This window comes from Babylonia areolata, chromosome 24 (assembly GCF_041734735.1).
Source record: "Babylonia areolata isolate BAREFJ2019XMU chromosome 24, ASM4173473v1, whole genome shotgun sequence".
Lineage (NCBI taxonomy): Eukaryota > Metazoa > Mollusca > Gastropoda > Neogastropoda > Buccinidae > Babylonia > Babylonia areolata.
In genome coordinates this window covers 14,511,925-14,526,462 of record NC_134899.1, presented here as the reverse complement: position 1 = coordinate 14,526,462, position 14,538 = coordinate 14,511,925, and the positions used below count along the sequence as shown (strand labels likewise).

General features: G+C 41.1%; 1 protein-coding gene across 1 annotated transcript in view; it reads left to right on the top strand.

Annotated features, from left to right (window-relative positions):
- The first annotated feature begins 5,872 nt into the window (after positions 1 to 5,872).
- The window catches only part of LOC143298997 (allene oxide synthase-lipoxygenase protein-like), a 24,165-nt gene continuing 15,499 nt past the window's right edge, over positions 5,873 to 14,538 (top strand). The window contains exons 1-4 of the mRNA XM_076612063.1: positions 5,873 to 7,208; positions 11,091 to 11,135; positions 12,188 to 12,313; positions 13,405 to 13,502. Coding sequence (XP_076468178.1) covers positions 6,723 to 7,208; positions 11,091 to 11,135; positions 12,188 to 12,313; positions 13,405 to 13,502 — 755 coding nt within the window. The 5' untranslated portion in view covers positions 5,873 to 6,722. The remainder of the gene's footprint in view (positions 7,209 to 11,090; positions 11,136 to 12,187; positions 12,314 to 13,404; positions 13,503 to 14,538) is intronic.

The window sequence follows — 14,538 nt, the reverse complement described above, 5'->3', positions numbered from 1 at the left end:
CGCGCACACACACACAAACGGGAGAGCATCCAAACGAATGAATGTATGTTGGCAGTCCGTCCAGAGATTGTGGTATGTGGTGCTGTGAAAATACCAGTTTTAAAAACCGGTGTAACGTCCCAAATCGACACCCCCCCCCCCCCCCCCCCCCCCCCCCCCCGCCCCGCCCCGCCCCGCCCCGCCCCGCCCCGCCCCGCCCCGCCCCGCCCTGCCCTTCCCACTTCCTTAGCGTCTCGGATTTGGGGAAACTGCATTATCAACAGTCCAGCCACTCATTTGAATACGCTTACGTCATTACAAATGGCGACTGCCTTGATGAGTCATCGAAGCAATATCTCAGTACGTTCTGGCTCGATTTTGATGCGGTTTTTGTGCGTTGAGCGAAAATCTGCGATGAGCCACCAGGACGTAAAGTACAGAAGAGGTGGCTAGAATTTTGTTTGATTTTCCACACAACGTCAACAATAGCAACTACGAAAACGCAACAGAAAACGAAAGTAATGCTGTTGTTAACAAATAGTAAAGAGTGGTAACTCTCTCCATTACACAAGGTACACAACTTCAAGTCAGTGATGCTTACGCTACCGATTCAGCTAGCACACAGGTAAATAAAAGGTACATTGGAACAAACCCAGACACTTCCTCAAAAAAGGAAGCGCCGGTCCTGTCCTTATACCAATCATTTGACATGTGCACACAGCAGCAAAGACAGAAGAAATGTGCAAACACAAATGAGCTTTTATTCAAGACTGGCATAGCCTCTTTAATCCAGAATAATGCTGTTGTTGATCAGCTGAATTGATTCTGGTTATCCTGATGATGATTACATGAACAGGAAGGGGGTGGGCTTGTGATAGAAGTGGATATAGGAAAACCTAATATTTCAGCTTCAAACTTCATTTTGGGGTTTCCATTTACTATGGAACCCTCCAGATGAAAGCTTCAAGCCGAAATATTGTTTGCTGCGAGCTTTTGTGCTGTAATATTGTGTGATAGTGTTTGTGGGTGTTTGGATGGGAGGGTATGTGTGTGGGGCTGTATGTGAGTGTTTGTGCTTAATCACTGACATGAAAGCCACAAACAAATGTACACAGGCCCAACATTACACATAAAAGTACACAAGTCCCAACATGTAAACTCTCTCTCTCACACACACACACACACACACACACACACACACACACACACACACACACACACACACACACACACACACACACACACACACACACACACACACACACACACACACACACAATCTAATATCACTCAAAGTGAAAAGACGTTAAATTAAAGAAACACACACACACACACACACACACACACACACACACACACACTATTTTGAAAAGCAAAGCATCAAATTCCTCTCAGTTTGTATTTTGTGGGGTTTTTTGTTTGTTTGTTTTTGTTTTTTTGTTTTATTTTCTTCCGTTTTTTTTGTTTTTTTGTGGGTTTTTTTGCAACGAGGGTATCGACAGAATACGACGTAAAGACTGCTATGGACTACTACTCCTGGCAAATCGCCCCTCCCCTTCCTTTCAAACACTACACCAGCAAAAACACAGGGGAGACAGCTGCTTTCCTTCTCAAAACACTCGCATTACGTACACACAGGCTCACCCCCCCCCTCCCCACCACCCACCACCCACCACCAACCATTTTTTCCAACAAATACAGAACCAACATAGTGATCAGCATCTTCCCTCCCGCCCCCCTCCAGACACCCCCCCCCCCCCCCCCCCGCCCCCCGTCCCCCAAAGGTTAGCAGGGGGTGGGGATGTTTAAACCAACGGCAATCGTTGTTCGGGGAACAATCCCTATTGAAACGTCGCTCCATGCGCCAGAAGGAAAGAAGGTGGGGCCGTCTCGTCCCCTCATCTCACACGCCACAAGGACACGCCTCCTCTCTCTCAAAACACACACATGAGAGCAAGAGCAAGCAAGCGCAGTGGTCTGGGTTTTCATTGCGAGTGTTGCAGTGCGCTGCGTCGGGTTGAATGTGGTTTTCTGGGAAAGCGAAACAGGCAAAGGGGGGAAATTATCCTGTTCATGTAAGTAGCTTTCGGTGAAACTGGATTTGATGGTTTGGGATTCCACAATCACTTTGGAATAAAAAAACGATTCATGTCGAAATGTCAGACAGGAATTACAAAATAATTTATTCCTGTTGTGACATAACGCTTTGGAAAATAGACAAATTTATTCTTCAGAAATTTTAAATTCATCTTTCTTAGATAACTGTGTTTATAAAGTGTGTGTTTTCATACAACGGGATTCTATACAAAACCCTGTGGTGTGTGTGTGTGTGTGTGTGTGTGTGTGTGTGTGTGTGTAATTTGCTCTGAAATATTTTCTCTGGTGCACAGAAGTTGCTTAAAACTGGGAAAAAATCAGTTCTTTTCACACATTTTAATCATAATGACAATGCATTTCTGGGAAGGGCGCAAGATATTGCAAATGAGCCTAAAATGTTTCCACATGTCACATGCGTATGTTGCGAACTCATGGTCTCTAAAAACATTTGGGTTTACTGGCCAGATACCATTGGATCAGGACCTACTTGTAGCGTTGTTCATTGTGGCTGCTTTCGTGTAAGCTTCCACAAAAAATGCAGAAACATTTTGTGGAACAATTCTTCTGCCAGCATTGGTGCGCATCCATCTTTGACAACCCTGGTGATTGTAACTCTTCAAACCCGTGAAGAATGCCACATACATGGGCTGCATTTGTTGTGTGGAGTTCAGTTCTTGTTAAAGCCTCTTTGCATGATTTACTGATATAATAGGAGTATGTCTTTTCTTCGTTAGTTTCATCCTGCAGATGGTCTGCATTCTGCACCCTTTCACATTAGTTGACAAAGACTGTGAAAGATCGTAAGTCAAGATGTTTAAAAGCATTGGTGCTATTACCGATTCTTATGTCAGTGATCTGGAGTAAGAGTAAGTGTATATTTTCCACCTATGTTTGGATTGCTCTATTGTTTAAAAGTTTTCGTTTAGTTAAATATGGAACCCGATGAACAAATGGTTTTGTTTTATAGAGTAAAGGGTATTGCCACACTTGTTCATATGCTTTTTAATGCCAAAGAAAGTGCCGAGTACAATTTATTCTTCGAACGAATTGATGTTTTATTCTGAGTAGTAAAGTTAACTACTGCTCTTCTCTCTTCTCTAAAGCCCGCTTGATTTATTGGATTTTTTTTTCACAGTAATGAAGGAGCCTGTTAAGCACAATCCTTTCCATTAACTTTCCAGCATAGGAAGTCCGAGCAATTAGCTTGTAATTGCTTTTTAATTCTTTTAGGAGGAAGGTGGCAGAATGGTTATGGCGCTCAGCTGCCAATACAGAGAGTCCGTGAGGGTGTGGGTTCGAATCCCGCTCTCGCCCTTTCTCCCATGTTTGACTATAAAATCAAACTGTCTAGTCTTTCGGATGAGACGATAAACTGAGGTCCCGTGTGCAGCACGCACTTGGCGCACTGAAAAAGAACCCATGGTAACAAGAGTGCTGCCCTCTGGCAAAATTATGTAAAAAGATAGCTACACAAATATACAAGCATGCACTCAAGGCCTGACAAGCGTGTTGGGTCATGCTGCTGTCAGGCATCTGCCTAGCAGATGTGGTTAGCGCATATGGATTTGTCCTAACGCAGTGATGACTCCTTGAGAAACTGAAACTGCTTTTTATCAAGGGTTTTTTGTTTGTTTTTTTGTTTTTTTTTTTTTGTCTTGTATGATTAAAGGAAACATTATCGATTGTTTCCACAAAAACGGCAAAATTCCGTTTGACCAACAATACTGAACATAATTGTGTAGAAATCCAAGGAACTTATCATTAAATGTTTTAACAATTCATTTCATATGGCGTCTGGTACCACTGAAGGATTTGTTTGTTTGTTTGTTCCAAGGGAAGAGGCGGCTCCTTTCATTCTTAGAACACATAATGGGGCGTTTGCATAATGACTGTTAGTATTTTGTGGATAATTGAATTTTTCCATTTGCAGATTCGTTTTTCTCTAAAAACTCTTTCTTTCCTTCGCAAACCTTCAACACAATATATATTTGCGAATATTTCTGCAAATGCTCTACCATGTTCAAAAGCTGTTAGGAAGCATGTTGTTTTCTAATGCAGTGTCGTGAACGTGAACAGGTTGATTTACACCCTTCATTGGGTTATCTCCAGAAAGATCCTGGGGATCTTTATGATCAGAAACATCTGTGTTACATAAATCTGATCAGAATTGTAGTTTAGTTTGTGCCAATATCCAATTGTAATGATGTTTGCCTTTCTTCATTCCCCTTTTTGACTCACTTGTGTAAACAAAGTGAGTCTGTGTTTTAACCCGGTGTTCGGTTGTCTGTGTGTGTGTGTGTGTGTGTGTGTGTGTGTGTGTCCGTGTGTCTGTGTGTCCGTGGTAAACTTTAACATTGACATTTTCTCTGCAAATACTTTGTCAGTTGACACCAAATTAGGCATAAAAATAGGAAAAATTCAGTTCTTTCCAGTCACCTTGTTTAAAACAATATTGCACCTCTGGGATGGGCACAAAAAATAAAAAATGAAGCCTAATTATATGCAAACTGCATTTACTGTTATATTTATATTTTTTGCATTCTCTAAACTTGGCACTTTGATTTGATATTCTGACCCAACAACAAGAGCAGTCATTACGATCATTTTTTGTTCAAACAGGAACTTCTTTTGCTAAGCATGGAAGTTTTATTTATTTTGCAAACGTTTTGGTGCAGATAGTAAAAAAGGGAAATTACTCTGTAATTAATGCTAGGGGACTTAATTTATCACAAGTGAGTCTTGAAGGCCTTGCCTCTCTTGTTTTTTTCATGATCTTGATCTTTGTAATAAACTGTGAACGCTAGTTTTTAGATACACGTTTTGGGTTTCTTTGCTTTGTTCTTTCCACCAAACATTGCCTGAATGTTTATCTGATTTTACTAAACTAAGATAGGAACAGACTCGTCGGTGGCTGACAAAACTGCTTCCACGAATTCAGTCTATGAGCTGTCAACTTTTTCTACGCGAACGTCATTGATAATGATAAAAAGAATTTTTGTCGAATTTGGTCCAGTCAGCTTTTTATAATTATAGTTTGGAATCTTATCTTCCACAAAGCCAGATGACACGGTTTTATCTTTTATAGTAATGACAATCAGAAATGGTCACTGGCTGGCATGTCTTTGATTGAATCCCACTTACAATCTGAAGCAATTGCAGGGAAAATGAGAAATGGGTCTGTGTCTGTTGCTTTATGTCGTGTTATATCAGGGTTTTTATTACAACTACCATCATTCAGAAGATGTAAAGACACATCCACTACATTTTTTAACAGTCAGTCCCAGAATGGGCAATGGGCATTAACACCACCAGCTATTAATTAACCATTTTTCATTCTGTTCCAGTATGGTTCATAACCATTCTGTCTTGAGAGAGAGAGAGAGAGAGAGAGAGAGAGAGAGAGAGAGAATGTTTGCAATGGGTGTGGGATGACACGAGTAAAGTTGTACCTTGGTTGGTAAATTGTATCACCGCTCCAATATTGCATACTGAATGTGGTACAATATCAAAACTCCAATCACTGCAGCCATCTCATCTGACAGAACTATATTTTCCTTGTTTTTATTGCTGTATTACAGTTTCCGATAATTCGCATCGCATTTATCATCAGAGTGCAATTGAATGCATGAGTCACATGGAATTCTAAGTATAATGTAAGACTAAACAACCCAAAATGAAACGAAAGAGATTATCCATTTTCTTTTTGCAATGTTCACACCATTTTGTGATGTTTGCAGGCGCAAGTGAAGTGAACAACCCATGCATGGAACGACAGATCTGATCACATACATTCAGAGTTGACTAAAACGGCTAAAGGCACAATTTAGGAGAAGGCACAATTTGCGTGTTTGAGGGTGTTGATTCAAAATGATAATTATTGTTGAGGGTGTTGATTCAGAATGATATCTTTGCTCTCTGCAGTTAGCAAGAGATCGACCAATAGCACTCCATCTAAGACATAACCTCCACACCACCAAATAATTCCATTTCCTGACTGAGTATTCCAAACTCAAAACCTTCACAGTTCACTCAACCATCAAGTCAAACTGCCTCCGTCAGGATCACACCACCAAGATCTACATGTCCGCCACTGCAGCAAGCATACATGACTTTCACATAGCGACCAAAGTTCCTGCCTCAACTTCGAAATAACATCACCCACAAGACATTTCCTTGTCACCACCGCCGGTTGAACACCACTACCAAAGACTTTAACATAACCTTTGAGATACCTACGTGACTCCCAAACGGTTGTTTTCTGCACGACCAAGACTGAAACTTCGAGTGATTACATTCTGTTTAGAGCTAACCCTGTCCACAAAAAATCAGACAGTTCCATTCACAGTAAAATCTTGTTCTCTCAAATCAAAAACTGATCACATCAAGAGCAAAATCGCGTCTGCTGAAAACTGAAGCGATTACATTTAACGCTTAGCCTGCCTAGAAATTTAGTAAATAAATAAACCCTATAAAGGTTAAATCAAATTGTGTCTGCTGAAAAATAAAGCTATATTATATTTATAGTAAATCGTGTCCACTGAAAACCAGAACAGTAACATTTAAAGTAAATCGTGTCAACTGAAAACTAAAGTTATTACATTCAGAGCAAAACCGCACAAGGTGAACATAAATCAAAGGTAAAGAAAATGGGCAAGAACCCTCACTTCGTCATCAACGTCCGCACTGGAGACCGGAAAAATGCCGGGACGGACGCCAGCGTGCACATCGTGTTGCACGACGATGCCGGCAACAGATCGGACGAGATCCGCCTGGACAACTTCCTCCACGATGACTTCGAGCGAGGCCAGGAGGACCGCTTCGAGGTGGGTGACAGACAGGTGAGCGGCCTGGAGAGGCACGGGCGGGTGGACCAGGTGGAGTTCTGGCGCGATGACGCCGGGCTGGGCAGCGGCTGGTTCGTGGAGAAAATCACGGTAGAGAACCGTCGGACCAACAGGCTGTACGTGTTCCCAGTGTTCCGGTGGGTCCGTCCTTTCGACCACTACTTCATCCGGCATCTGGACACCTCGCTGCCCCAGGACGACCCTCACGCCCAGCAGAGGGAGAAGGAGCTGGAGGAGAAGAGGAGTGCCTACACGTACACCCAAAAGGCACCAGGATTGCCCGTACAGGTCAGATGGTATCTTGTCTGTCTGCTTGTGTGTCACCTGTGTTTCTCTGTCTGTATGTGTGTCTCATGTCTATCTATCTCTGTCTGCTTGTGTGTCTCTTGTCTGCTTGTGTGTCTCTTGTCTTTCTCTCTTTCTGTCTTTCTCTCTGTGTGCAGCCGTATCTCTTTGTTTGTGTGTCTCTGTCTGTCTGTCACACTCACACACACTCTCGCTGTGTGTGTCTCTCTCTCTTTCTCTCCCTCTCTCTTAGATTTGGTAGGTCCGAAATTCAAGTCCACGCTTATCGTTATAAACATGTATATGATGCTGCAGTATCGATTCCATTGTGCAAAGATTCAGCTGATCATGAGGTCAATTTTGTTTTTTAAGTATTGAGTTCAAACTGAAGAAATACTATATAATCCATAAATGTATATGTGGCCAGTGCACTGTATGCTGATGTTTTAGATCACTGTATTTTCCTTTATCACGTTCTCTCTTCTGTAGTTTTTTTTTTTTTTTTTTTTTTTTTAGCAAAAATTCAGGTCTTCTTAGATTTGTGACTAAATTTTCTCCCCACCCCCCACCCCCTGAGTTCCCCCTCTCCACTCTCTCTATATCAGTCCCTTCCTTACATTAACATGTGCTGTCTTTATCGTCATCGATATCATTATAAGTGTGTGTGTGTGTTTGTAGTTTGTTTGTTTGTTTTTGTGTTGTGTGTGTGTGTGTGTGTGTGTGTGTGTGTGTGTTCGTGTGTGTGTGTGGGTGGGTGTGTTTGTGCATATTTGTATCTATTCTGACATATTTTGGAAATTAACCTTTGTGATGTTATGCCCTTTGTATTGCATGTTGATTCAGATTTTCCATTTCTGGAGAAAAAAATGAAACAAGCCAGTTTCAGTTTCACTTTCTCAAGGAGGCGTCACTGCGTTCGGACAAATCCATACACGCTACACCACATCTGTTGAGCAGATGCCTGACCAGCAGCATAACCCAACGCGCTTAGTCAGGCCTTGAGTGCATGCTTACATATTTGTGTACCTATGAAAGTGGATTTCATTTTACGTAATTTCGCCAGAGGACAACACTCTCGTTGCCATGGGTTCTTTTTCAGTGCGCCAAGTGCGTGCTGCACACGGGACCTCGGTTTATCGTCTCATCCGAAAGACTAGACACTCAGTTTGATTTTCCAGTCAAACTTAGGAGAAAGGGCGAGAGCGGGATTCGAACCCACACCCTCACGGACTCTCTGTATTGGCAGGTGAGCGTCTTAACCATTCTGCCACCTTCCTCCTCAACAAGCCAAATGTACGTTACCCCTCTCTCCCCTAACCAAAAATAACTCAAACACACAATTAGTGGCTAAAGCTTAACTTCACAGCACAAGCTGTGGCAGACGACATTTCGCAGTTGACCTGTTGATCTTCACTTGCGCATTAAGTGTGACGTATACGCCATTCAAGATTCGAATGAAAGCCCCTTCTAAACAAATCCTCCAAATATTTATAAAATGAAGTCTGTATCATTCACTGCCAGATTTTGTCTCTTGAGCTTACATACACATATGTATCAGTTAGAACCTTATTTATATTTTATTCTTATGATTGTGTGCCACATTTGATGTTGAGCCTAATGTCATTTCGTCTTTTCGTCACATACAATGTTACCTTCTTAAATTCTGCATGTAGTCATTTGTCGGTGACTTTGTCGGAGAAATTACTGTGTACGCATGCGAGTAAGTGAAAGTGTGTGTGCGTGCGTGTTTGCGCGTATGTTACATATAGAAAATGATCGATTTCAGTTTTGTTTTGTTTAAAAAACAAAAATAAAACAAGCATAACAATATAACATCTTTCTAATGAAAAACTAACAACTATAACAGCGAACCAACTGGACTATTTAACAAGGAGTTGAAAAAGTCATACATTAGCAATGGACTGCTGAAGATTGTCAACACTGAAGATGATTTCAGTTTTAGATTAGTATTGGTTGACCCTAAGGACGTAAATAGCCAATATTTGGTTAACTCACCCGTCTCTCTTAGTACTGGTCAGTCTTCACGGGTGTTGCTTTCCAACAAATGCTCAGTGGTTCACTCACAGGGTCATCTGTCTTTTACGTTATACATTGTGTACTATGTGTTGATGGTTTGTAAAGTGTAAGTTCCAACACATTTCTTGTGTTCATATAAATATATCTATGTTGTCAGTATCTAAAGCTGATAAATTTGTTTCAGTTATTGCTTTGACATACAGTCTACAGGTTTGCTAAAATTCATTTAGATCTTTGTTATGTCGTCATGAATATGCCCGCAGGCAGTATTCCATTTCATTCTTTCGAATGTCACAGTCAGTCATTGACGTAGAGTGTTGACGCGGAAATATTTTCTTTTCCTCTCACTGAAATAGTGTTCAAATACATTTCAAGAGTAGGCTGAGGATTATGTATTCTTTTTCATCTGCATTCTCAAGGCCTGACTAAGCGCGTTGGGTTACGCTGCTGGTCAGGCATCTGCTTGGCAGATGTGGTGTAGCGTATATGGATTTGTCCGAACGCAGTGACGCCTCCTTGAGCTACTGAAACTGAATTGAAACTTTCATCTGCAACACTGATCCGCATAGGCACAGTGTTAAGATGTATTTCATTAAAGTTAGGCTTCACGTTTCCCGCGTGCAGTGGAGGAGATTTAAATGTAGAACACAGGCCTGAATTAGCTGTGTTGTGATTTGGCTTCTTCAGTACAACTGAATAACTTGTGTAAGTACATTAGCTATCTGCACCACTTACTGGTCATGCCATGCTAGTTCTTCCAATCATTGTTGAGCACTGACTTACTGTCTGATCTCTCAGGTTACCAGTATTGAATATAAAAGCCACTTATTCTATAATCTTGTTTATGATTCATGTATTATTTCATGTGCCGACGTCAGCACTGCTATAGTGTTAAATGTTCCGTTATTATAGTTATACTATCAATTCTACCAGTTTCACAAATACAGTGTGCTTAGTCCTCTCTAATGTGTGTGTGTGTAGTACTATGTTGGAATGATTGCAAGATAATGTTGGATTGATATCAGCCATTGGTGAAAAACATCTGATATGTGTCAGTCTGGTAATTGTAATTCAGCTATCATGCATTTATCCTATACGGCTTACTCTGGTTAGTGCGACATGATACCTGATTCATTTGAATCATTTTGACAAAGTATAAGTTTTACATATGCTATACTGTCAGTGACTTTCAGTAAATCAACATCAGCTACTTTTTACTACACTATTTAAACGTTTTAGAAATGTCGTTTGCTGTCATAGTTTGGTCTTCACACATATGCATTATTCATGTTATGTTAATGCCAAATCCAAACCAAGTGGTATACCGGTAGCCTTTCCATGGTAATCTATACATGTGCTTACTATTCACTTGCATTACTGACATGTTCTACTGATGACATTTGTTTGTGTCTTCCAGGCACTTCCAGGCATTTCTATCCTTTCACTCTGTCTATCCTGTTAATTCTTTGATCTTTTAAATCCCCCTTTCTGCCACAGTTGTTTACAGCAACAACAACAACAACAACAAAAATGGCTTTGTAACTAATTAGATAAGAATACAGAAATAAGCATCATTCAATAAATAATGAATGCTATTTGCAGCAAAAATGTACTTTAATTTTTCTCCTCTTTTCCCTCTGGCTTCTTACTCCTCTTGTTGCTACAGCGACAATCAGTTTGCAGGGTTTTTTTTTCTACTTTGTAACATAATAAATAGATAATTAAATTAATTTTTGTTGTTGTTATTCTTTGTTGTTGGTTTTTTTTGTTGTTCTTCTCCTTGTTGTCCCTTCCTCAATCTCTCTCCCCTCTTCCTTTAAATGAAAGAGTTGATGATTTTGTTGACAGATACATACTATACCTGCGGATGAAAAGTTCAGTTCTGAATATAAAGTAAGTGCTGCAACTTTTTTTGTTTGTTTGTTTGTTTGTTTTTTGGGTTTTTTTGTTTTTGTTTTTGGTTCCTGATGTGTGTGGAGAGAGAGAGAAAGAGAGAGAGAGAGAGAGAGAGAGAGAGAGAGAGAGATCATTATAATTTATTGTACATATCAGTTGTATTACACCCAGTGGAGTGAATAGCATCACATACAATGCATTACATTCAGGTTTGTTTTGTTACTATTATCATTATTGTTATAATCATCAATACCATTATATTGCGCGTATACCTGAACACAACGTTTGAAAAGAGTACAAGTCTTGCAAACTCATGTTCTTGAAAGAAAAGAACTATATTTTTCATCATGAAATTGGAAATTACATTATTATCCCAATCACAGAAATCCAAGAGTGATACAATATGTCATACATATAAATACACACAAGAAGTTAAGCAAGCTTTATAAGAAAAATCATCAATGTTTCATTGTTAGAAGTGCGCACACCTGCATGTTCACGCACACCCACATCCATACACACGCACCCCACACCCACAACCCTCTCCACACACACACACACACACACACACACACAGTGCGCGGTTTGGATGTTAGACGTGTCCAATTGTTTGACAATTGAAATGTCACAGAAATAAAGCTATTTTTCATACAAAGACTTGTTTTAATTGTTATGGAATTCGGTGTCTTCAGCGTTTTCCAAGAGGTAGGAGTTTATCATTTGGCTGAGTTTAAAGCTGATGTCACTCGAGATGACGTTTGCTTTTCTTAGAACGCACAGTTGGTAGAGCACAGATAGTCTTTCCTGTCTCACTCCTATCATCTTGCTACAGAAACTGACTGTCCTTTTAAGTACATTCTTTCATTTCATTCTTTAACTTTCATACCCAAATATAAGTCGGATATTGTTTTGAATAGAGGCATGACTGATATCGTTCGTTATTGTCGGGATTTTTTTTTCCTTGAGTGACCCTTAGTTAATCAAAGGTTCGCATTTGCATTCTCTGTCTGTCTCTCTGTCTCTGTGTATGTCTGTGTCTCCACTGCCAGTGGGACATTGTGAAGACCGGGATCCAGCTAGTGGCCAGCAGCACACTGAAGCATGTAGTGAGCGGCCGCTGGACCACGCTGGCTGACATCATGAACGTCTACGATGACACCTTCCCCAAGCCACGGGTAGGTAGAAATCCACCCATGGGGAGTAGGGGATGTGTTGGGGGGTGGGATGGGTTGAGTTGATAGAATAGGGTATGGGGGTGGATGGATGGGAGAGAGATTTTTTAATTCTTCCCCACGCCACGGATAGGGATAGGTAGAAATCCAACTGTGGGGAGTTGTTCATGTGTGTGTAGGGCGGGTGGTATAGGGGTAGAGGCTTTGGAGTGGGGGTATGGGAACGGATGGATGGGAGAGAGATTTTCTTAAAATCTTCCCCACGCTACTGGTAGGTTGGAATCCACTCGGGTGAGGAGTGGGTGGGGATGGAGGCAGGGAGTGGTTGAATGGTTAGGAAAGATGGGTTCGAGAAATTCTTTTCTTTTCTTTTTGTGGCCTCAGTTGCTTGCAGTCTGATTGTCTATTGTATGTGCGTTTGATACAAGTAATAAAGATAACAATAAACAACAACAAAAAATTACGACAACAACAGCAGCAATATTTCTGCCACCACTACCACCACCACCACCACCTCTACTACTACTACTACTACTACTACTGCTGCTACTACTACTACTCCGACTACGACTGCTACAACTATTCTCCCTTTACTCTGTGAAGAGTCATTGGGATGCCGCACAGCAGCACTGTTCACTAGATTCCTCCAGGTCTGTCGGTTGTGAGATCCTTGATCTCTGCAAATAGTTTTCCTGTCCATTTTGCAGTGTTGTCAGTCCATCGGTTTTGTTGTGTTTTTTGTTGTTGTTTTTTTTGTTGTTGTTTGTTTGTGGCTTTTTTGTTGTTGTTGTTGTTTTTTGTTTGGGTTTGTTGTTTGTTTTTTGTTGTTGTTTTTTGGCGGTGGGTGTCTTCTTATACGTCTCCCTCCCTTAACAGTTCCCTGGGGTATTGCTTTAGCAAGGCCATTACTGCTACTAGTGATAATAATAGAAAATATAATTGATGATGATGATGATGATGACCACGACAATGATGATGATGATGATGATGATCTTCTTCTTCTTCTTCTTCTCCTCCTCCATCTTCTTCTGTTTCCCCCTTCTCCTCTTCCTTTCTTTCTTTCTTTCCTTCCATTATATCTTCCTTCCTTCCAGGGAGCGGACAGATGGAGGAACGATTTATATTTCGGTCTCCAAAGGACCAGCTGCCTGAACGCGAAACCCATAGAACTGTGCAAAGCCATTCCTGAAAAGTGGGTTCCTCTACGTTGTCTACGTTCCATCTTCTCTCTCTCTCTCTCTCTCTCTCTCTCTCTCTCTCTCTCTCTCTCTCTCTCTCTCTCACACACACACACACACACACATTCTGTGTGTGTGTGTGTGTGTGTGTGTGTGTGTGTGTGTGTGTGTGTGTGTGTGTGTGTGCTCTGTATATGCCACGTATGGATGCTGGGTGAATGCTGCGTGTGTGTTGTGTTTATGTTTCACGTGATCTACTTTGTTCATGCAGATGATTATGAATTATACTGTTCCCTGCATGATTATGCACAATGGGTTGTTTTGTAAGTTACTGCTTGAGAGTGAATGAGGTAACGCGTGGTGTCAATGCACAATAAGTAGTGTTATACAATGCAATGGCAATTCATAACCAGTAGTAGTAGGAACAAGAGCATCATCATTATCATCATCTTCAAAGACATCAGCAGCAGCAGCAGAAGCAGCAGCAACAGCAGCAGCAGTAGTAGTAGTAGTAATATGTGCAGAAGTAGTAGTAGTAGCAGCAGCAGTAGTAGTAGTGGTGGTGACAGCAGAAGCAGCAGTAGTATTAGTGACAGCAGCAGCGTCATCATTATCATAATCATCATCAGCAGCAGCAGCAGTAGTAATAGTAGTAGTGGGAGGAGGAAGAAGAGCAGCAGCAGTAGCATGTGTGCTGTATGTGTATGCTGCATGTGTGTTGTATATGTGTGTGCTGTATGTGTGCACTGAGTGTGTACTGTGTATGTTGTATGTGCGCTGTGTATGTGTTGCATGTGTGTTGTATGTGTGCTCTGACTGTGCGCCATGCATGTGTGCTGCATGTGTGCTATTTACATTGCTGTATGTATGTTGCATGTGTCTTTGTGCAATTATGTGTGCTATATGTGTTCTCTGACTGTGCACCATGTATATGTGCTGTATGTGTGCTATCTATATGTACTGTATGTGTGATATATGTATGCTGTATGAACGCTCTGTGTGTGTTTCCGTGTGTGTGTTTCCGTGTGTTTCCGTGTGAGTGCGTGTATG